The sequence below is a fragment of the Oenanthe melanoleuca genome, chromosome 3, assembly GCF_029582105.1.
Source record: "Oenanthe melanoleuca isolate GR-GAL-2019-014 chromosome 3, OMel1.0, whole genome shotgun sequence".
In the NCBI taxonomy this organism is placed as follows: Eukaryota; Metazoa; Chordata; class Aves; order Passeriformes; family Muscicapidae; genus Oenanthe; species Oenanthe melanoleuca.
In genome coordinates, this window is record NC_079336.1 from 105,230,297 (window position 1) to 105,253,920 (window position 23,624).

Genomic DNA, 23,624 nt, shown 5'->3' on the forward strand with positions numbered 1-23,624 from the left:
TCTCCAGCTGAGAAATAACTGAGGCAATTTTTCCACCATAAACACTAACAGGATTTTAGGAGTTTGCAAATTATCCACGATTTTAAAGGCTTCAGACCTGGTCTTCTAGGAAATGCAATCTTGTATTTTCAGCTAGCCTCTTGCAGCCCATCTGTTACTGCCAAGCAGAGCTAGACAGATATTTGATAGCTATCTCCAAATTGTTCCTTCCCATTTTTACCAAAGGGAAACAAGAAAAGCAAAAAAAAATAAAATTAAAGCTTCTCTTTTGAATAGATTGGGATAAAAGAGCCCTTTCTTGTTCAATGTGAAAATAGCAAAATGGTCTCAGCTTCAGATAAAGTTCTGAGAGTGTCATGAATAAATTGCTAATGACAACTGTTAATAAAATGTGTCATTCATACAACCCAGCAGTTGACAACACAAATAAATTCAGCCATCAACACAGAACTGCATCATTTACTCTGTGGCTGTAATACAAATGTAACTGGATACCACCGAGACTCCACGTAGCCTAAGAAAGAGATGCCAGACCCACTGGACCAACATGGTTGGTAACTGACACCAATCCCCTCAAATAAGCAGTAGAAAATCTTCCATTTTCAAGAATAATCTTGTGCTGCTGTCAAGCTCTTAAAAGTTCCACATATACATATCACAGAAGATTGATGGTAGTGTGAAAGAGGCTAGAAAACAGGAAAAGGACTGAACACATCTTTCCATGCTTTCTGACCTTCAGTCTTACAGTCCATCCTATTGTTGAGCTATTTTACAAGAGAGGAATGAACTAGAAATGGTTTAATTTTCTTGCCTTAATTTATTTACAAAGGAGCACAGCACCAGATTCAAACAGTGTATTTTTCCACGAGAGAGCAAGGGAAGTTCCTGGTGATTTGCAGTTGAAGAAATGCCTCAGTGATATTTGTTGTATTTGGTATATAGGTCCCACCCAGTGTCCTGACAATTTACAGATTATGAAAAATATTCAGCATCCTGAAATTCCCTCTGTGCAACCAAACATCTGGCTTCATCCTGACATGTTCTGAAAAGGCTTTTTTTGCTGCTGACTCCCCAGTGTCAAACAGCAGGGAAGTGACTCATGGGAAAAATAAAGCACTTGGAGATCTTTAGAGTTTAAGAGCCCATAGGAAGGTATGAATACCACAAGTACTGTTTCTGAAAAAACTCTGGAAAGACTAAACTGAGGTGTTTGCTCTGGTTTCCCAGACTGCAGAAGGGTCTTTCTGACTCCAGAAGGCTTCTACTACAAAACGAATCACTGAGACTCTCAAAAAGGCTACACAAAGTAGTGGCAAAGACGAAACCAAAGCCTGGCAATGCTACTGAAACAAAAGACAAATGAGGTAGATAACCACTCCAAAGTGAAATCTTTGGAAGTAATGTTTGAAGCACAGAGCAGAGAAGTGTCCCAGATGACACTTGTTTGGTTTCTCATCTCAAGTTCTTTCAGCCTAGGTGAGTTAGAAGAGGTGTGTGTTCACTGGCTTTAGAGCCACTTTTGGAAAAGAAACAGCCCAGCTACTGAAGAGCCACTCAACTCTGTGCCCATGAATGGGCTGGGGAAGGTGCTGAAAACACCTTTGTTTATTATGGCTGATCAGTTTGAGCAATGGGCTTCTTTCCAGAGGTCCTGTATCTGAAAAATATAGCAAAAAGGAAAAAAGATTGCTGACTGGTTCTCAAAGGCATGCTGCCTTCTTGTGTAACACCTGGGTCTGCTACAGAAGCAGATGGGGAGAGCTGGGTGTTAAATGGAATCACAGGAGAAACTAAGAGCTTGTTTAAAACAAGAAGATACTTTGGTGGCCTAATGGCAGTGGCACAGGCTTGATAAGGGAAGAACAGTCATTACATGAGGCAAAATAAAGAACACAAATCCCCAGGAAGGAGTCCACCAGGCTGTGGTTTAAGACAGGCAACTGGAGGAAACACTAGGGTGTTAAAGTTTGCAGTTAATGAAGAGTGTCAACTCTGTTGCACTTATAATTGCCCTGTCCTGGCTGCTTGAAATTGCCTATTTGATTCGAAACCTCCCCACTCTCCCAGCTCCTAGGTTGCAGAATGGGGACAGTCAATTTGTCAGCCCAGAAAACATCTATTTGGAAGAACTAGAAGAGTTTGCAACTGGAGTTGTGACATTTTCTCACTCATAGACACCAGGCACTGATTTAAACAGAACTTAAGAGACATGCTCACAACAACATGTTCAGCTAGCTATTTACATGGTTTTCAAATGCAGATGGTATCTGTGTCTAAAGGGAAAGAGTGTTGACAGCTGTCTAAATTTAGCTGCTGAGGCAGATAATAACTGGGGGGAGCTTGCTAAGTCCTAAGGATTCCAGGACTTGAAACCTGTGCAACTGCCCTGAAAATGGAAGGCATCTTCCATTCTCATTTTTGAAATCAAGCTGCCTTTAAAAACAGTGTGATGCTCAAACAGATTCCATGTAGAACTGAGACTGCTCCAGTTGCCAAAAAGTGCCATTTTTTTTCCAATTTCCTCCAGGAAAGTCAGAGGGAAGGAAGGCCCTTGGCTGCTCAAAGTGCTATATGGATTGTATGGGGCACCATGAGCTACTCAATGCATAAGAAATGCAGGAGACATGCTCTGCAGATTCTTGGGAACAGCAAAGGCAGAAGGTAGTGCAGGTATCCAGGGTGGCAATAAGGATGCAGGGGATGAGGTTCCATGAATAACCATGGAGGTAAACCACTTGGTTTACCAACTTGTGAAGTAGGACACACACAGGCAACCAAGGTAGAATAAAAAGACTTTGTCATACGGGGAAGAGATGGGAGAGGCAAATTGGAGCAAAGAGGAAACCAGATCTAAGAGAACTTCTCAGTGAGTTGAAGGGGCTTCTGCATGTGAAGTCTGCAAGCAGCTTGGGGCTATAGCAAACTGCTGCTGCTCTTGCACCCAGGTTCAGATTTGAACAGAAGCTGGGTGGCAGCTGCTGAGCAATGTCTCTGCTTAGAGAGCAGTGATGAGATCACAGAGAGAACATCAGCTGCCTTATCTCAATCCAGCCTGTAGGCCACTGTCCAAGTACAGCTTTTCCATCCTCGGCAGGGGGGTGTCAGCTGCCATTCAGCCCAACAAATGCAACTTCTGAACAAGCTTGTCCCTTTCAGAACAACAGTCCTGCAGCAGCCTTGACCACCACAATGCCCACGTTCAGACACATTACAAAGAGAAGGAGTGGTAGGACAGGAGAGACTTCATCATGAAGAGGTAGCATAAGGATGGGGATATATCACCCATATGGCTGTTTTACAGGGCATTTCTATCTTACTTTCTGTCATCACTGCAACAAAAGAGACTTATAGTGAAAGAAGTGATGCACCGTAACTCTTCCACATGCCTGCCCCCCAACAGTAGTAAAAAAGAATGGGAATGGTAGACAAGGTCAGGCTCACACCAGGGACTTTTTTTGGGGATACTCCTAATGAAAACTGGCATCTGCAGAACTGCACCTGTGTCAGTGCAACTTATTTTCAGTCAACTCCCTCTCACCAGAACTGTCTCCCCTGAAAGTGAATGCATGCTGGCATAACAACATTTACCCAGAGCTAGCTTAACCCAAGCATTTACAGTAACATTTTCACAGAAATCATATCTCATTAGCTCCTTCCTGAGGGAAGGAGGCTGAGGAGAGAGCAATAAATTGGAAACATCTCCTGTTCTGCATAGAAAGAAAGTGAAAGGAGCCAAGAGGACAAGATATAAAAAGATGGCTTTTATATGTATATACAAGTGATGAATATTTGCTCACTGAAGTAGATCATGAGATCCCAGCAACAGCTTCCTATCCTGATGCCAATGATCTCTGTGAGGGAATGGCAAATGCTCACTTCCAATTTGGATTCTGAGGAGAACAAGTGCTATGTATAATAGGAAATAAGAGTATCTCCCTCAGTGTGCAAATCCCGTTCTTGGACCTTTCTCATGAATACAGTTTGCCGAAGAGTCTGATGCTGAAAGGGAATTTTATTTCACTAGTGTTGATTCCCACTGGCTTATTCCATCTGAAGAACTAAAAAATCCCTCCAAACATAAAAGGACAAATAACTAGGGCAACTAACTTCTCAGCCCACAGCCCCACCATTAATTTTCATGTCAATAGCCTTCTATCAGTTGGGTTTTTTGTCAACTGATTTTGGACATATTTACATTTATAATTGCAGTCATTATAAAATAAAGCACAACAAATAAATGCAATATAAATGTAATCTACATAAACTTTTTTTTTTTAGAATTGCACTGCAACTAGTTTCAATATTAATTTATTACATTTCCATATATATAAAAAGATCTCTTTTCACATTTCATTAATTTGCCAACTGTTCCTTAACAATATGCATATTCCATAGTAATTAATACAGCATTAGATGAAGATGTTAAAAAAACCCTTTAAATTGACTATTTTAAATACTTTTTGCATAATACTTTAACATCAGGATTCCAGACATTAGCACCAATTAATCTGTTCAGAATTAAATTGTAAAAGATATATTGATAATGAAATAAGACTTCCCATAAAACCCAGGCGACAGCAACATGTCCAGTTATTCTGGTACAGAGCCCAAATTTGATGGTTTAACAGGATTGGTTTAGAAACCAATACCACGCCTTACAGAGACTGAACAGCAAAGAATTCAGAGTCTTTTAATAATGTATTTCAGTGTTTTAGCAAACACCTATGCCTTTAATATGAGCATCTTGCTTCTAGGTTTACCTTTGCTATTTTATCTTCCAGCACTTAGACTTGTATCTTTGCCTGGCAAGTTAAAACCCCTCTTGCTCTATTCAGGCAGAGACACCTAACAGCAATCATGTCACTTCTTAGTTTTGTTTTTGATGACAGACTGCATTTCTTTTAGCTTATTCTACAAGGCAGATTTTACAGAAGCATTCTTGTATCACTTTTTCTCTTTTAGGTTCTGAAAATCTTTGACAAAAATTTCCATATAAGACTTAGATATGTCTGGTAGTGATCTCACCACCACAAAAGATCTCCCTTTGCTCATACCTTCCATTTTCCTGCTGATACACCACAGAAGAATATATTTACTCTTTTTTTTTTCTCCAGCAGCATAGTGAGAACTTAGATGCAGCTAATTAGTTCACCTAACTACCACCTCATTTTGGGAGACAGCACCTCTCAGGGCACAGTTTCTCTTATTCTGTACATGTGACTTACATCTTTCATACCCCAAACATGACCTTGTTCCTGTGTGGATGCAATCATTACTTTGAACACAAGAAATTTATGAAGCAATTCAGATCCTTCTGCAGAGCTGCTCTGTCAGTAGTGTTTCATCAAACCACCCACCTTCTGTCACTGCAAACCTTCTCCTCACTGATCTCTTTGCTCTTCTTGACAGCCACTAAAGGCATGGAAGAGTGCTGAGTTAAGGGCAGGAGGTCAAGAGTCCTAATGAGAAACAGCCCCTCTTGTAAGAGATAGCAACATATAAACATGCTTTGTTTGTCTAGCTGGCTTTCAATTAATTAATAATTTTAACTGGAAGAAACTCTTACTGAAGTCTATATAAATCAACCATCTCTATAAATCAGATTTTTGAACTTAGAAGAGCAGTATCAAGTAGCATTATGATGAGGAGCATTAGATAGATTACTGACCTTTGAAATTTATATATGGAGTTACTTATTGGCTAGTCATTGTTTTTGTCTAAACAAAAGGCTTAGAGTTTATAAATACCCATTTTGTTCCCTTTTGTGATAGGCAAAACTAAAAATCGCTTGATTTTTCTTTAAAAATAGAACAAGAGTAATTTTAATTCCTAAAATTTACCTTGAGAAGCAAACATCAGTGTTTTGAACACTATGAACAAAAATTATTATGAGTTACTGATTTAAGTGTAGTGCTTTCACAAGTCTCTATTGAGGATGGGGAAAAAATAACATCAAAGTAGAATCTACTTAAGGAAATCATCCCTTCTCATATCACTTAGAGAAGAGTAAAACCTTGCTCTTTCTGGTATCTGTGCCTGACAAGGGAACTGCCAAATAGGATTAGGCTAGTGGTTAATTCAATCCAAGTATTTTTGGCAACACCCAGTACCTTTTTAAAAAATAAAGTTCATGAAGAAAATTGCATATAAAAATTTTGTCTGAACAGTAAACTGTCCTGTTCACACATGATCTTGGGGCAAATCAAAAGAAATTGATGTCACTGATTCAAGAATGACTGCGGGAAGAGGCTGGTCATACCTGCGCTCAATCTTCTCAAGGAGGGTGTGTTGCTCCCTGCCTCCATCTCCATCCCTGCACCCCCAGGATGTTCTGTCAGCACGTCAGACCATGTCCTTCAGCATGCAGACACACTGGGCCAGGTCCTAGGAACTTCAGAAAACAACACCCACCCTTGTCTGAGGCTGCACTACCTGGTCTTGCTTATGGGAGGGTGAAGGTAATATTAAGGGAGCCTCAGGCAGGGCAGATGTACCTACAGAAAGCACTGCTTGGGAGGAATTGTTCCTTGTTAGCCCACTGAAAACTCCCTACCTATGCAGTGATACCTCCATTGCACAGCTTCCTTCCAACACCCACACTTACTCCAAACCATTTTCCCATCTGTCTGAGCTTTCTGCATGTTTTCTTGCCCGTATCCTATGCTTGTATATTTTCTGCACAGTACTTTACTTTGGCCTTGCACTTCCCTAGAGCCCTGAGACTAGGAATGGCCTTTTCTTCCTCCACCTTAACATCCATACTGCTTGTTCTCCCAGAAGATGAGACCAAAGGCTCATGGCAATAGAAGGCAGTTACTACATTCAGTTAACTACAGAAAGTTTTCATATAGTCTGGTGTTTTACACTGCAACTCCACTGAGAAGGGCAATATATTTCTGCAAATGCAGAAAATAAGGATACTTATGACAATTTAAATTAATTTTAATCTCCCTTTTCTCTTGAGATTCACAGTTTTAGCAAACGGCTTCATGGGCTCTGTAAACCAGGAGCTGAGGCCACTTTATTTCTCAAATGAGATTTGTTATCACAGGCATTTCCAAGCAAGGCCAAGAAGCAGGACTGCTCTGCCATTGAAAAGCTGCAATTGCCTAAAATTTCTGGAATTTAAAAACAGCGTAATATACAGCTGGATCAGTAAGAAAATCTTTGCTACCCAACTCGACAGTCAGTGCCTCTGGGGGCAGGTAGGAAAATTTGGAGCAGCTTAGGAGTGGAGAGCAGACAAATAGTCCCACTGTCATGTAACAGAAGCACAGCCAGAGATACAGAAATGTGTGGTTACTGTATGGAAACCAAACTGCAACAAAAGCAAGGGGATTTCCAAAGCCAAAGCAACAAAGAGATACATGATTCTAACTCCACAAGAGGGACAAACCTGAGGTCCTGCCTCAGGTGAGCTTTGAGTGGGAGTCTGCCTATATCTAGATGGACAAAAACTGCCTGCAGATTCAGCCCAGTGTAAGACACCAACAAAGATGCTTGAACCGATTTGCTGAGGAAGGTAACACTTGCTGATACCTCCAGTCTCTCCATTCCAGTCATAACTCGACAACATTTTTTGCTTGATTGCACGTGTTCAGTGAGGCAGCCCTGCACTTCCTACGCCGAGGCTGCAGGATGTGCAGGAAAACCTCATCCAGGTTTTTCAGACGAGCCCTGGCTTCCACCTCTTTCTCACACCACACGTTCACCATCTGGGTTCTCATCTTCGGCCTTGCTGCCGCCCCTCACTCAGGCTGCTGGGAGGTTTAGAAAGGCAGATGTTTTCAGTCTCTGTAGGCTCTGCTTGCAGGGGCTTTGGAAGTTACAGTACCTTAGGCCAGTGTTGTCTGGGATTCAATATTGCATTAAGTGGTGACACATTGTGGGCGGGTGGAATCTATTATTGCATTATGGAGGCTGCTGCTTCCCTGAACAGGCTATGTTTTGTGTGTGAAGCGGGCCCACACCTGCTGGAGCTGGGACCTGGAAATGCGGAGGACGGAAGGCATGAGTCTGTGGTTTCCTGCTGTGAGGGGCATGTGCCTGCGGTGGGGCATGCGCACAGGGCTGCTCTCCGCTGAACGGCTGCGCTGTATGAAAGTGCCACCAACGTGAGGGTAGTGTTCTGTCTCCAGGGTTGAGGAGGAGAAAACGGAGGACGCCAGTCTTCTCAGGGGGCTGTACCTCGGGAGGGAGTGCTGAGAAGGCCTGTCCTCCTCCAACTGAAAAAGACCAAGAAGAGTGGAGGAAAAGGTGTAAGGCAAAGACTTGACTCGCCCCTGGTTTGTGATGTGCATGCTGCGGACATCTTCGCCGGCGGATGAAAAATGCTTTTGCTCTACACAGGGCCTTACTGCTCTCTATGACTATCAGTTCCCAGGGATGCTATGGGCACCGTGGAAGTCTGCTGTGCTCTCCCCAGCCACAGGTGTACCAGAGTGACACCAGCAGTGCCAGGCTCTGCTACTCTCTCCCCTGATCTGACTCTTCACATGCCTCACCTCTCTGTTCCACTGGCAGTGCTCATCTTGGCATGCCACTAGGCTATTCATAAATCTTGCACATAGGTAAGAGTCAAACTCTGAACATATCTGGAAACCACATGAATGATAAAAGGTGAAACAGAGCAAAAATGATTATGTGTATTTGAAAGTGCGGGATTCTCAGGGGCTCTTTCAATTACTCTTATTAGAACTCACTCCAGGGATTTGAAAAAGCAAATTTAGGGACTGTTAGTAGACTTTTCTCACACTGACACTGCTGGCCTCCTGATACATTTTTATATTGAGTACCTGCAGGGGGAGTGTTAATGCTTCCAGTTTGGGTAAGCAGTGGAGAGACAGCAGCTGGATAGGCAGGCAGAGTATAATTCTCCTTTCAGTGAGAAATTCAAAACACAGAACCATAGGAGGACATGAGGAGAAGATGCACTCTTAGATTCCTTTTCTGCTTTTGTGATCCTGGGATAGCCAGGAGAGGGAGGAAATACACCCACTAAGGACAGTTTGTGTTAGGATGAGATTGCAGTCCCTACGTTCCCTTTATGCTCTGAATGGAAGAGAGTGGTATTAGGGGAATGACTTCACATCCTTCACCCTGAAAGTGCTAAGCTCTTCCTTCCCTTTCTACTTCTTTTATGAAACTAGCACTTTCACAAGGGTCAGCAGTCTCAGTCTTCAAAACCAGAATTTTTTTTCCTGGAATTGCTTTTTTCCTTTCAAGAGAAAGAAGGGAAAATGGGAAATGCATTCCCTTCCTTGTGCTGAATATCTTTTCAGGAAGTCTCTGCAGGTGAAATGTGAAAAGACGATACCGGCTTTTCTTTAAGCCAAAACTGCTCCCCTTACCTTACTGGAGATGTTGCCCTTGCACTAGAAAAAGAGCTGAATGTCATCCAGTGTCATCTCTTTCCTGTCACCTTCAATATCTTTGCAGTTCTTTGAGGCAGAGATCTTATCTTCAGAAGCGCCTGAGAGCCACTCAGTTTGTGGTTGGCATTAAATGTGAAAAGCAATTATTCAGTCCTAAAAGTACTACATGTCACAGCATAGATCAGAGTCTCAGATAATAATAATGTAATGCTGTCATACAGAGTACTTGAGAGAGACAAATAAAATCTAGACAGCAGCTCTAATTTCTCATAAATACAACCATCTCTTCTTTGCATAGATGGTGTAGAAGTTCAGCCCTGGGTGTGCTATTTGTAAGCTACATAACTAAGTGTTACTGGAATTTTTATTCCTAATTTTTGTTCCATGTTTGGATTCAGCATATTGTACAATTTCCAAGGTATATATCATCCCAATAAGGTAAAGACTTCTCAGATCTCAAAGGATAACTCCGGCTATGCAGAGAGACCTCCTCTACAGCACAGGACCAAGGAACTTGCCCAGGCCATGAAGAAGAAATTACAGCACCCCATCAGTAAGTGCACTTAATATTGCTGCCTCCAGGACGAAGCCGAGCTTACAAACATGCCACCTTTTTTTACTGGTGCTCTAATGTTTAAATTACTTAATCAATGATGGCCTCCTTTATCCCTTGGCAGCAATCAGGCTGGACCACCTTCCATCAGGTCTATTCTGCTCTGTTTGGACAGATGAGTAGGACACCTTGTATGTGAAATCCAAGGAGAACATGATGCTGATAAAACTCAATATATTTTACAGATATAAAATGCAATTAGGAATATCTACTGAATTTAAGTTTTGATTGCTATTACCTGATACATACATATATATATATAAAGATATATACATATATATATACACACACACACACACACACATATATATATATATATATATATATATATATAAAGAATATATGTGAATATTGCTTCTACTACCACCATTCTGCTGATCCTTTATCCCTAACACATGGATGGACAGGGACCCTGAATCTAAAGAGTGTAAAAGGCCAGCTCTACATTCATCCTTCTCCATCAGCTGACAAGCTTCTCTTTTCGTGTGGAGGGAAGACAGAGGAGCTGACTGTTAAAGAATCACATCATCTACAGGCATCAAATGCAGATCAATGGGAATTACACTGAGTGAAGAGCAATGAGTCCTCCCCTCTGCCAACGCCCATTTCTCACCAATGAGATATGGTCCCTCAGGTCCCCTCAGAGCAGCCCATAGAAGATGCTGTAGAAGGGAGAGGAAACCAAGAAACATGGCATCTTTTCCCCTGCTGCCCTCTCAGGCTTGAGACACAGACAATTTTAAGCAGGTCCACTTGTGGCGCACCTGGCTGTGTGAGAAAAGAGGCCAAAGATAGCATCAAGATGATTTTAAAGAGTGATTTTAACTACACGGCTGATCTGGTGAGGAAAAATATACTAGTGCCTCTTCACACTGGGACCTTTTCTAACAGATGAACTCTATAAGAATCTATAAGAATCAGCCTAAGCAAAATGCTCTCTGAAACCTGCAGAATATATTCAAGGATAGGTAAAGCAGAGTAAATATCCTCCCCCACTTTATTTTTTTCACTTCTCTTGTAGTTTTTTAGATGAGACATCATTTGAACAGGTATGTTTTACACAGGTGAATCCCCAAACATTTTGTACAATGACAACTGCACTAGCAGCAGGGGAGACTGAGAGTTAACAAATACCTATGAGCACTGACCTGAGCATAGTCAGAAAAAAATTCTCAAACTCATACATGTATGAACACTTGTAAGTCTTTTCACTGCAGAAGGCAGCCATCCCTGTCAAGTATCAGTGAATTTATTCAGCACACTTAAGAATTTGACAGATTTTTAAATTATATTGTGAGGTATGGATTTAAATTATTTCCAACAGTAACAGCAACCCTATATCAGGATTAACAGATAAACAGAAGTGCAGGTTGAATATTTTCTTCAATTCTTTATCTATTTCTATAGCCTTATCTACACACCAGTTCATAAACAAAAATCAAAACAAAACCCTGAGTCTTATTAGGACATCCCTGAAATGCATACTTTAAAATAAAGCCTTAGAGCTCTGTTAAATAGATGTACTGAGTGGCACACAGAGAGAAAGGCTTGAACAGGACATAGTGTCTGTTCTCCCTTCATACCAGGTCTTCCCATGAGATCTATGCTCCACTATTGGGAGATACCTAATATGTGAGAATATTTGGGTCAGAAACTCCCCCAGGCTATTCAGAGCCTCCTCTTTACTTGACTTTCCTCACAGTAATATCTGATCATTCTCTGCTCCCTCTTAACTCACAGAGTTTTAACAAGGACAGCACCATCTCTCACATATGAACTACAGTATCTATCTTCCAGAAGACTGACATATTCGAAAAAACATCTGAGTTCTAAATGAGGATAACTCAGGGAACTAAAGGCTGGTCAGCCTGAAAAGGACATGAAGCAAATCCTCCTGGAAGAAGGTATTTCCAAACATATGAAGAAGAAGGTGCAGTCAACATGGATATATGAAGGGGAAATCATGTCTGATGAACCCGAGAGCTTTCTCCGCTGAGAGGACTGGGTGGGAGGTTGTTGATCTTGACTTTAGTAAGGTCTTGACTTTAGTAAGGTTTAGTAAGGACACTGTCTCCCATAAAATCTTCATAGACAAAACAATGAAATATGGGCTAGATAAGCAGATAGTGAATTAGACTGAAAACTGGATGGCCTCCTGGCCATAAAATATTGTGTTCGGAGAAAAAATATCTAGTCATTAATGGTGTAGCCACGGGCTGATAATGCAGCCACTACTATTTAACAACTTAATCAGTGACCTGGATGATGGGACAGAGTGTACCTTCTGCAGATTCAGAAATGTCACAATACTGGGAGGAGTGGCTGACACACCAGAAGGTTGTGCTCACATTCAGAGGTGCCTAGATAGGCTGATGAAATGGGAAAAAGGAATGTCACTAAGTTCAACAAAGGGAAGTGGGGAGGAACAGAACACACTGCAGGCCACGTGTTTTGGAAGCAGTTTGACAGAAAAGTACCTGGAGGTCCTGGTGGACTCTAAGCTGAACACAAGCAAGTAAGGTGCCTTTGTGGCAAAAAGGGCCAACAGCCCCTCAGGATGCATGAGGAGTGCAGCCAGCAGGCTGAGGGAGACGGTTCTTCCCCTCTGCTCAGCACTGATGAGTCATACCTGGAGTGCTGTGTTCCAGTTCTGAGCTGCCCAGTACAAGAGACACATGGACACGCTGGACATAGTCCAGAGAAAGGTCACAAAAATGATGAAGGGACTGGAAGACCTTTCACTTGAGGAGAGGTTGAGAGAGCTAGGACTGTTTAGACTGGAGAAGGGTCAGGGGGATTCTTAACAACATTTATAAATACGTGATGGGAAGATGGATCCAGACACTTCTTAGTGATGTCCAGTGAAAGTAAAAGAAGAAAGGAACAGAAATTGAAATGCAGGAAATTCCATTTAAACATTTTAAAAAGTTTTTAATTTTTTTTTGATTGAACACTGGAACAGGTTGCCCAGAGAGGTTGTGGAGTCGCCATCCTCAGAGACGTTTTGATTGGATACTGTCCTGAGCAACCTGCTCTAGGTGATCCATCTTGGAGCAGAGGGTAGAACTAGATGATCTCTAGAGGTCCCTTTCAACCTTAGGCATGCTGTGATTCTATGACAATCCACAAGTCACTGTCTTTCTGCCAGTTACAAGTGAAGGCCCATAGACTGGAGCCAGAGAATGGAGAAACAGAACGAAGCATTAGAGTAGGGATTCCTCATTTCCTTTGAGTGAGTATGCTACTGACACCAAGGGATGATCACCAGTTTTTGGGACACAAGAATGAGGTCACAAGTGGGTATAATAAAGCCTACAATTCAGTCATAGTAATTCAGCATTTAATGAAATTTTAACCTATCTTACAGGGTCAGTTCATATTTAAAGATAAGGAAGATTTACTCACCTACACACACACACACACACAACTTAATCACAGTTTTAATCAAACCCAGAGAAGCACAAGCATAAGCTACAGGAAACATCTGCCATTGCTAATGAAGCCTTCAGTATTTTCACTAGTTAAGTCCTTGGTCAGCATCTTATTAGTGTCCCAGCCATCTGTCCCTCCATGTTTGCTATATCTAAGGAAAAGAGGTTTCTACTTTCCTTTAGGCACCAAGTCCCTTTGAGAGTTAATAGCTGTTTTTGTGACAGCAAGTGGAAAAATATGAGTATCACTGCAGAGCTGCAGTGGTAACTGAAGGATTCAGACATCAAAGGAGGAACAACTAAATCCCAATCAGCCAAAGAAGTCCAGTGCTGGTCTGTGTGTACAAAGCTAGGCCGCAGAGTTAATAGAGGGTATTTCAGAACACAGGAACAAAAAAAAAAAAAAATGCAGTTTGTTGGAGAACAAAGGCTGCCTAATATATTAGCAGTAATCACCCCAATCCCATTAATTTACCTTTTTTTGCCTGCTTTTTAAATATCATTGTGCAGTGATACAAAGTCTTTGTGCAGCACCATATCTAGCTCCCCGTCATTTCACATAGAGGTGTATGTGCTCTGGCCAAGAAGGCCCCTCCAGCCTCCTTTAGTTACACTAGTATGTCAGTGAAGTGTCCCTGAAGTGTCCCAGTTGGTTACAGCTGGTTCTTTTCGGCTGGCTCTTACCATGATGGTACCATGTTACCATCTTGCAGATCTTGCACTGACCAACTCCCAAATTGCACAGCCCATAGCAAATTCAGACACAGACCCTTCCAACTCTGCCAATCTTGCCTTACACAATTTTGAGATAGCTGGGGCATTCAACATTTTGGCTTTATACAGCAAACACCTCTACCTAGGAACCTTGCAATTGGAATGTAGTCCCTATGAGAAGCATGTGCTGCTTCTGCTCCATGCTGAGCAGGTCAGCCCCACTTGTACCTGCTGTCAGCGTTTCTATCCCTCCTGTAATGCTGCAGCCTCATACACCTCAGCAAGGAACACCTTGCCCGGTGATCTGAAAAGATTTGCTTTGATTCCTTTTACTTAGATTCTTGTCTCATTCATGGTTTTTGTCTTGTACCTATCAAGGATCCAGAGGAGAAGAATCTGGGCAAGACCTGAACAGAAGGATGTTTTTTTAATGTGCTCCAGTCCAGTGAACACTTCATTGGAGAATAAGCTCAAGAGAGAAGAAGAAATGAAATTACCATCTTCCAGACAGGAACAAGCAGACTGCACAAATGTCTGTCATAGGAGGGTATCACTGTGTACATGATCCAAAACTTGCCTGCCCTTTGCTGGGCTTATGGATCCCATGTGCATGACAGATCTTCATCAACATATAAATACAAAAAGCTCTTAGGGGAACAATTTGATTGTCTCTTGTACTGAACACTCTGGGTCAGCCTTCTTTTTAGAAATGAAGATTAGATATGACAGGAGCTCTGTGCCTAGTGTATCATATTTTTCCAGCTAATCTAATAAATCACCTCCCACTAAAAACTGAACTGCTTTATAGCATCAGAGGACCACAGGAAAAAAACAAAACTGAAAGAAAAAATACCCTCTACAACTATATGGAAAAAACACAATAGGTAAAGAATATTTCTGTGAGCAAGTACATGGTAACAGCAATGCCTCTCACTGAAGTAAGGTTGATGAGATGTATGTGCTGGCTACTCTGAGCTTTTTATTAGGTATTTAGAAGAAAGATTAGTTTCAGGGAGTTATTTTATGATTTGCATTGCTGTGGGCCTGTGCAGAACTGCTGTGTGATTAGATTAGAGGGCATTCTCTTGCCATACACTCCTGTTGCTGCTGAGAGACTATGTGAAGAAGATTTGCTAATAACCTTCATACAACTAAGTTACTAACAAAACTCTGTGGGAGAGCATAAAAGGAGTGACTAGAGATACCCAGAATCACAACTGTGCTCTCCTCTTATCCCTGAACCAAAATGGCTGAAAGATCTTCATAACGCTGTGTCTTTAGAAGGACATCACTGGCTTTTGGGAGCACTCCTAAGCTGTTCACAACATTTGCCAGCACTGTCAGAAGACTTTTACAAGAGCATCCATGTCTAGAATCAAGACTTCTCCAGCACAGTTGAGGTTTCCTAAGATGATGCTATGCTAGGCAACAAGGTACAGACCCAGGGACCTTACCTGTCTCTGAGGACCAGTAGGCTCAGATTCTCGTCTCCTTTGTCGGAGAGCTGGTGCTGAATGTAAGGGGGAGTGGGCTGGACTTCCTGTCTGCTGTTCATGTCTACTGTCAGACACTGTTTGAGAAGGTCCTTCATGTCTATGGGAACTGTCCTCCTCAGTCACAGGCAGCATACCCCGGCTTCGCCCATCGTGAGTCTTCGGCCTCACTGCAGCATCTGCCCCCAGGCGCCTTCTCTCTTCTCCATCTTCAATAGGCCTTAGCTCCTCAGGCTCCTCATCCGTGGTTCCAGAGGTGCTTGGCTCAGCACCAGGGTGAAAGTCCTTCAGCTCTGTCTCCTTATCAATGATAACCCACTCCTTGCTGTCAAAGTCCTCCTCCTCTGCAAGCGGCACGGAGCGGAAGGCGTTGCTGAGGGCCTCGTGCTCCACGGAGGCAGACACGTCCATCCTGCCACTCGCCTGCCGGTCTGCCTGGCCCGTATCAATGGACAGCATCTGAGCTGGCTGTGAGGAGCACACGAGCCGGGATGGAGAGCCAGGGATATCCATTCGAGACCTAGAGACGCAACAAGAAGCTCCTTAACATACCAGGTTTGTGGTTAACAACAGGGATTACAGGAAAAAGCCTGTATAGGCCTTCTTACTCATTTCTTGGTACACTTCAGAATGACAGGCTTTAACAAAAATATTTCTTTAGAACCTACAAGGCATAAAGAAGTGCTTAAGTATGACAGCCAATTCAGCATCTCTTTTTCTCTATAGGCAGGATGATAACCATTTTCCCACCAACACCACCTTTACCCTTTGTTAAGTTCTGCTGGCTTGTGAAAAAAAAAACTCCTCAAACCATGTTCTGATCAATGTTTCTCACTTGGCTTGTATCTGTTGCTTGTTTTGCTTCTCTGCCTATCTCAGGGGCCAGCAGCTTGCTGCACAAAGGCAGAGCATCTGCTGCCCAGACTTTAGGACAACTCCAGTGTGTTTTCAACAAGGATCATCCAAAAGCCTTGCAGGCTCTTCTGAGGAAAGCCTTCCATGTGTGAGACATCAAAATTTTTGACAAAGAAAGGGGAAGGAGAGAAGGAGGTGAGCCAAAAGTCAGTGTAGATAAAGCTGTGAGCATTGACTGCCGATCTAGTGATTAGGTTGGTCTTAACAGCCAACAGTCTCAAGACTCTGCTAAAAGCAGCAGAAGGCTATAGAGGGTGAACAAACCTTCTTTCATGTGGATCTGCTTTTCCATCAGCCGTGGAGAGCCGCTCTGACTCGGGGCTGTTGACGCGGCGGTAGCGGAGGGAGCGTACTTGTGTGGTCGGGGACTCCGGAGGCACTCGGACAGGGGAACTGGGGCACACCCCGTTTCTCTGCTCCTCTTCCACCATGCACTGAGTCTGGAGGGGGTAAACACAAAGAAATTCAAGGTCTGGCCAGAGAAACTGATTTCCATCCTTCACTGTTGCTCTGGATTTTTTCCCTGATACACTTTCAGCTGTATTTTCACGATCACTCAAGCAATGTCTGAAGGGATGCAGGGTCCCTCTGCCCTGGAAATCAGCTGGTATTAAAATAAGATATGGATTTTAAATCAATTCAAATATTTAAACATCTTTACAAGATGGCCTATACATTTCAATTACCCTGAGTGACGATGCAAAGGAGTTCTCATTGGTTGACCTACTGCATACACAAACCCTAACTGTTTATCCAAGATGTCTAAGAGCCTTGTTTGTCAAAATTCAATTAAGCAGGGGCCATGCATTACATTGCACTGTGCAAACTTTTACATCTGGTCTGACAAAGGCATCTCCTAATTACCAGGGTGGTTTGGATTTTTTGTTTGTGTTTTTGCTTGTTTGTTTCAATCTCGGTCCTTATAACAAAGTCTCCCACAACATCCACTCAACCACAACATCTGTAAGAGCTTTCCACAAGAGCTAAGGTCATGCAGGGAGCTAAGCATGCCCATAGACACTCTATCATTCCATATTTCCTTTTTCATTTTGCCTTATTAAATTTGATTTGTTTTTAAATTTAGCAGCAGGCAAAGAAGCAAAAGTAGGTGACCAATATAGCGGCCCTCTGCCTTCCACAGTGCTGATTTTCCTTGGAAGAGAGGGGCAAAAGCACAGGGGCAGAATGGTCCAAGGGCCACAGCAGCAGCACAGGAATTTGCATTCAACACAGCTGTGTTGTCAGCCATGCAGTATCAGCTGCTACACACTGCCTCTGTGTGGGGATCTGTATGGAGAATGCTTACCCTTCCCTACAGTCCCTTGTTCTCTATTAATGCCAGAGGGTCTGAACACAAGCAGCATCTCAGTAAAATGCTGCTGATCCAAACGGTTGCCCCTGTGCAGACAATGTGTACGTGGCAAGCCAGTCAGTGCCCATAAATTAGCAGACCTAAACCACCCAAGCTGAAGTTGGAATGCATAACTAAAGAGCCTTTGCAGCTAGGGAGAGTAGAGGAGAACCTTCAAGCATTAGAAGAAAAGAAGAATAAATTATAATGATTTAATCTGTAATCCAGTCATGGCCAGGACGTTAGCAACAAGTAAGGTCAAATGTATTTGTGAAGGGAGCAAAGTGCTGATATAAGTGCTGGGTAGCATCAACTTGGCAAGATTCAAGAGCAGAGAACTGGGGGATGGTGTGGGAGAACACTGACAGTAAGCCCTGTGCTTAACAGGGGAAATGGGAGAAGTGGGACAGAAGGAGATCTGAATTGTCTACATAGAGAAGTAAGGATCATCTTAGACAGTTATTAGGGAGAAAAAACATGGCAAGCTCCACTCATCCCCTAAATATAAAGAGCAAGACAGGGAGAGCCAGTTAATTCTAGTGCTACAAGACTGGAAGGATGTGATGCTGTCAATAGCAGAAGGGTGTTTAAACACACCAGTGCCCTTGTGGTTCTGAAGTCTCAGATTACAAGCAGAGGTAAAACTGTGCCCTTAGGTATCAAATCAGAAGTATCCTTTTCTCCACATGGTGACTGTTAAATAAAAACTGATCCTCTCTCAGAGAACAGTCAGACTAAAGATAGTAAGTCTGGCAAAGCAAGAGTCAAACTAAAGATAACAACCCTCACAGAGAGAAAGGACTTCAGCTTTGGAGAGCTTGCTGTCCTGGGCTTTGCTGTACAGACTCCTGTGTAGCTACAGAACCTGTCAGAGCTGAAGTGCTCACTGCCATGCTGAGTAACTCCCTAAGCTCCTTTGGCAGGAACTTGACAGCAAATAGCACAGTGCCTGGCATGAGAGTCACCCAGCTGTGCTGTGGAGCTTCTAGAAGCCTCTCCTGCCTTTAGCTGCTTTTATGACACGACTTGTGAATGAGGTACTTAAGACATGACACACAACTAGCACACAGAAAGGACTCCCCTGTGCAAAGTCTGACTGAAGAGCATTAAGGCACCTGCTGGTAGAAATGCAAAGAAGAACACACAGAAGTTGCTAGGATTTTTCTGTAATACTCTGGTGTTTTTTTTTAATATATGTTGTATGAATAGAACTGTCTCTCTCTATCAGGCTTTTCTTATTCCATATATCTTCAAATGAAAACTGGGAATGCAGAGTTACCAGTGAGTGATAAAGAAGTAATTTGAACTTGGTTCCTAATTTCTCTGTGTTGGGGCATGTCCCTGCTGATGTTCTATAGAGATAACACATTGATCTGAATTATTTGCATTGGAGAATTTTAAGTAAATTAGATTAGATTACTTCTTGTCCATGCACAATGTTTTCTAATAAGACTAAGGATAGTGGACATACCTATATTGTTGAAGTAAGGACTAACTTTGTACCAATAGAGACTGAAGTGAATTCTGGTCAGGCCCAGAAGACTAACAGACTTAACAGGCCAGTCTACAAATGTCCATTAAAGACAGGTTTGTGATGTGAATCTGATATACCCTGGCAACATTTTAAGTCTGAAGAACATTTCTCTGCTAACAGATTCTGTATGTATCTGATGACCTGCCACTAATACTAATTTATTTGCAATATGTGAATTAACCTGATTAATAAACTAACTGACAGATTCTTATACTTGACATTTATCATGGAATCAACCTTCACTGGGGATGCCTCCAAGAAACTAGATAACCTTTACAAGAAAGGACTAAGAAACACCTTCAAGATTATGAGGAAAATCAACTGAAGTATACATTTTATGTACGCTAAAAAAGCTTAATATGATCTTGAAATGCAGAAATATGAGAATATTAAGTGAAGTCTCTCACTCTTCTCAGAGGTGAAACCATTGTTAGATGCTCCTTATAGATTTTACTACCCTTAAAAAGGAAAGTTAAAAAAAGGAAGAGAAAAATGAGTAATGATTCAAGAAAAATACAGCTTATGGAGACATCTCTGATTACATTTATTTACCCAAGAGGTTGGGACACAAAATTTTGGTTTATAACTTCCAAGTCTTGGACATTTCTGAGATTGTATCAGACATGCAAGGACTAGAATTTCCTTGCTTGGAGTATCAAAGTCCTGGATAATGATATGATGGTAAGAAAGATCCACTTTAGCTTTACTGGCCCCCAAAATGTCACTTGCATAAAGATCTAAATTAACCCCAATGGCTTTTACTCTGTGAAAAAAATTTGTTTGTAATTTCCTCTTGCCACAGGAAAATTCCTCAATGCCTTTTGGGCTTACTACATAGGATGCTACATCAGTGGATCTGAGTGGCTTCTAGCAGTTTATGAAACCATTGCCCTTCATCCAACAATCACAACAGACAAGGAAATGTTCTTTACTTTGCTGATGCTGATCCTGAGTTTGTTGCGATTCACATCTGTCTCTTCCCAAACTTCACCCTCATTGAAAGCTGCATTTGGAGCCTGAACAAGACCTTCCACTGGCCGACCTGACAGGATGGGAGGAGCATTCTCTTGATCACTCAAATGTTCACCCTGTAGGACATCCTCAGTGTTCTCACGGAGCAGGTCCCCGGGTACCGGAGTGACATTAACCACCCTATAAAACAGACAAGAAGAAAGGTAAAACTACCAGTATATAAGGAAGGAAGCCTATCACACTGACCCACAGGAATTCCTTAGCAGATTTTAGGGTATTACTAAGTTGGAAAACAGGTAGTCCCAGGTATGACATTCTAAATCAGAACAAGAGGATTCCATGTAATGAAAGTTACAAAGACAGTGGGATGGATCAGTGAAAGCATCTTGGAACCCTTGATACACAGGCTGAAAACTTCTTCACAAGTGCCCATCATACCATATTGAGCTGTGAAGAAAACCTCTCCATTTGCATGACCAAATGAGGCCTACTAGGCCTTACAGTTTTTGTCTTCCATAACATTCCTAGGGATTACTGTTATCCCTTAATGTCAGCCTCCCAAAAGCACCAAGACAGACCAGTGAACCAGGTCATATCAAGCCTTTTCTATTTGGACTCATCTGTACCTCTGAGCATCAGTCTCTGCGTACCTTTGCAGCAGCACATGAAACACACTGTAAACAGGCTGAGGAGCTGTGCTGGAGGTGTGAGCAGTGCATGCACTCAGCTGTACCCAGCTTACTATCCACCACCACAGACATAAATTAATATTAAGAAAGTCAGATCTAATGGTGCCTGCCATGCTGCTCCAACTTCCCAGAATCATAATGGTCTTGAAATCTCAAAAAAAAAAAAAAAGAACTGAGCTTGTCTGACTGGTACAACTACAACACTCACCCAAACATGGCTGCTGTTTGCCTGGTGTTCTGCTGTGGTGGAGTTGAGGTGCTAGTGGACAACAAGATATCTGTACCAGCCTTCTCCCAGTCAAAGGCTTCATTTTCAGTGATGCCCCTTTCTTTCATGCTGTTCTCAAAAACTGACATGATTAGCTGGAATAGAGTTACAAGAACAATTTCTGGTAAGTAGGTGAGAGTGGCTCTCAGCAAAAATCTGAAGTATGTGTATGAGGACCAAGTGCATTTTATAATCTCCAGTTTGCCTATGAAAGAAATGAAAGCAAAACTTATAAAATTGCAACAGTTGTTTCTCAGGTTGATTTTGGCTTCATAAGTGATATTCCTTCAAACCTACAAAAGAAATGCATCCAACATTTTGACACTGATTCAATGAAACCTTAGTTATCTTGTTACTCCAACTCTAATTCCATAACTTCAATTCACTTCTCTCGAGACTGGACAGTACATTATGTAGAACAGTACATTTGATATGCAGAGTTCAAGGGCTGCCAGAAGACATAAACAGAACAGGAAAAGGCAGTCCTAAGCTGCAGACTCATTGCAGTGCCTGGCTACAATATGGCTTATTCAGGAGCCCTAAGTTGTGCTTAATGTACACAATGTGGCCTGACACACTTGGCTGCCTAAAAAAATAAAACTCTAAAAACGATGATACAATTTTCTCTACAAGATGGCAGGTACAAATGCTCATGCTGATGTGCTTTATGCTTGCTGCTTTTCTAAGAACTGTTATCCTCTAGGAGAGAAGGAAACTACTGTCAATAGTTCTCCACGTACCAATGCATTAGCAGAGAAATCTGATGTTCTGCTGTCAAAAGGAAACTGGATGCTGTAGGCCAACAGAGGTGTGAGGTCCTATACTTTTAATAAAATTATTTAGCTAAATAATGCAGAACTGAAAGGATTCAGCCTGTCAGTTCTCCTCTATAGGGAGAGACAATGTGATGGCAAATACATTGGCTTTTGGTATGAATCAACACTAAGTCATGAATAAAATTTAGCAAGAGCAAACATCGTATTTGCAATTATATTCCAGTTCTGTTTATCAGCATGATCAGGACAGGAAAGCCTGCCATTTCCTACTACCTTCCACCAAACTGCAGTAAAATGTCTATTTGCAGCTTTCAGATGAGCCATCTTTTTCCTCCTTTTTGTGACCCAGAACCCTAGAATAGGTGCACACTCCTGTGGTAACGCTACATTTGATTAATTTCCAGAGCTGGCTGTCAGTCAGACCAAGGCACAGGAAATTCTTAGGATTGTATTTGTTTTCTGACTGCTGTTTCAGAAATGATTACTATCAAGTATTTTTTAGAAATTAATATCCTCACAAACTCAAAGACACCTTGCAAGAACTCTACACATTTCTAGACAGATGCCCTTATAAAAGCCTTGCTAGCTTCTGTTCTTTAGATCATCCTCACCCATCTGTCCACTAATCCCAGTCTTATCATAGCTTTTGATTCTTTGTGATGGACATATCAGTATCAGGGAGTGGTATCTTCTGAAGCTATTTAAAAATTGGTACTGCTTCTGCCACCTTCCATTCCTTTAACACTGAAGCAGTCTGAAGTAAGAAACAACGCAATAAAATTAGATGTTCAGCTGCCTTATTCTTAGCATTCCTTCAAGGACCCACTCAGTTGAAACAACTTTTGTTACTTTCTGCTATAACTTATTCTGTAAATCTTGCACTTGCCTTTTTAGGCCATTAGGGATTTTACAGCCCTTTACTGTACTCCCTGTCAGGAGTACAGTACATGGCTCAAGGATACTAGTGTCCTCACCTGCCATTATTCTCAAATTATTTAAGGGACTTACTGAGTCTTCTCAGTTTTCTCTGAAACTTTTATACTTCTGATGAAAGGTCAGAGCTTTACAAGGAGAGAAGCTGCACAGAACAGTCCCAGTAACAACCACTGCTCCTGGAAAGCCATGCAGTAAGTTACTGGATCCTGTCTAGGGATCCTCTGCCTGCAGACAGAATATAAAAAATCAGAAGAGTTTCCACAGTCACTGCAAGCCTTCCATGTTGAGTTTCCTGCTGCTGGGCAAGACAATGTGCAATTACAACTCTTGAGTATCAAAACCACTAGTGGGATAAAGAAGAGGTCCAGTATGTTTCTCTATTAAAGATGTTACTTCCATAAGGACATAAAGCTTAATTGCATGTTATGTAGCAGCATGCCAAATTTTGGGCTGATGGTCCAGAGAACGAGAGAGAAGCAGCCAACGGGGCACAAATTACCCACTAAATTGTCATGATGCATCTTGTCAAATGCCTTCTCCTGGCCAAGGCTCAGGAAA

The 23,624-nt window shown here is 42.0% G+C and overlaps 1 protein-coding gene across 2 annotated transcripts in view; it reads right to left on the reverse strand.

Annotated features, from left to right (window-relative positions):
• The window catches only part of TTBK1 (tau tubulin kinase 1), a 104,318-nt gene that overhangs the window by 19,726 nt on the left and 60,968 nt on the right, over positions 1–23,624 (reverse strand). For both annotated transcript variants that reach the window (XM_056487795.1, XM_056487796.1), the window contains 4 exons: positions 21,295–21,449; positions 20,358–20,577; positions 16,805–16,980; positions 15,587–16,145 (listed from right to left, as the gene is read on the reverse strand). In XM_056487795.1, the coding sequence (XP_056343770.1) occupies positions 15,587–16,145; positions 16,805–16,980; positions 20,358–20,577; positions 21,295–21,449 (1,110 nt within the window). The remainder of the gene's footprint in view (positions 1–15,586; positions 16,146–16,804; positions 16,981–20,357; positions 20,578–21,294; positions 21,450–23,624) is intronic.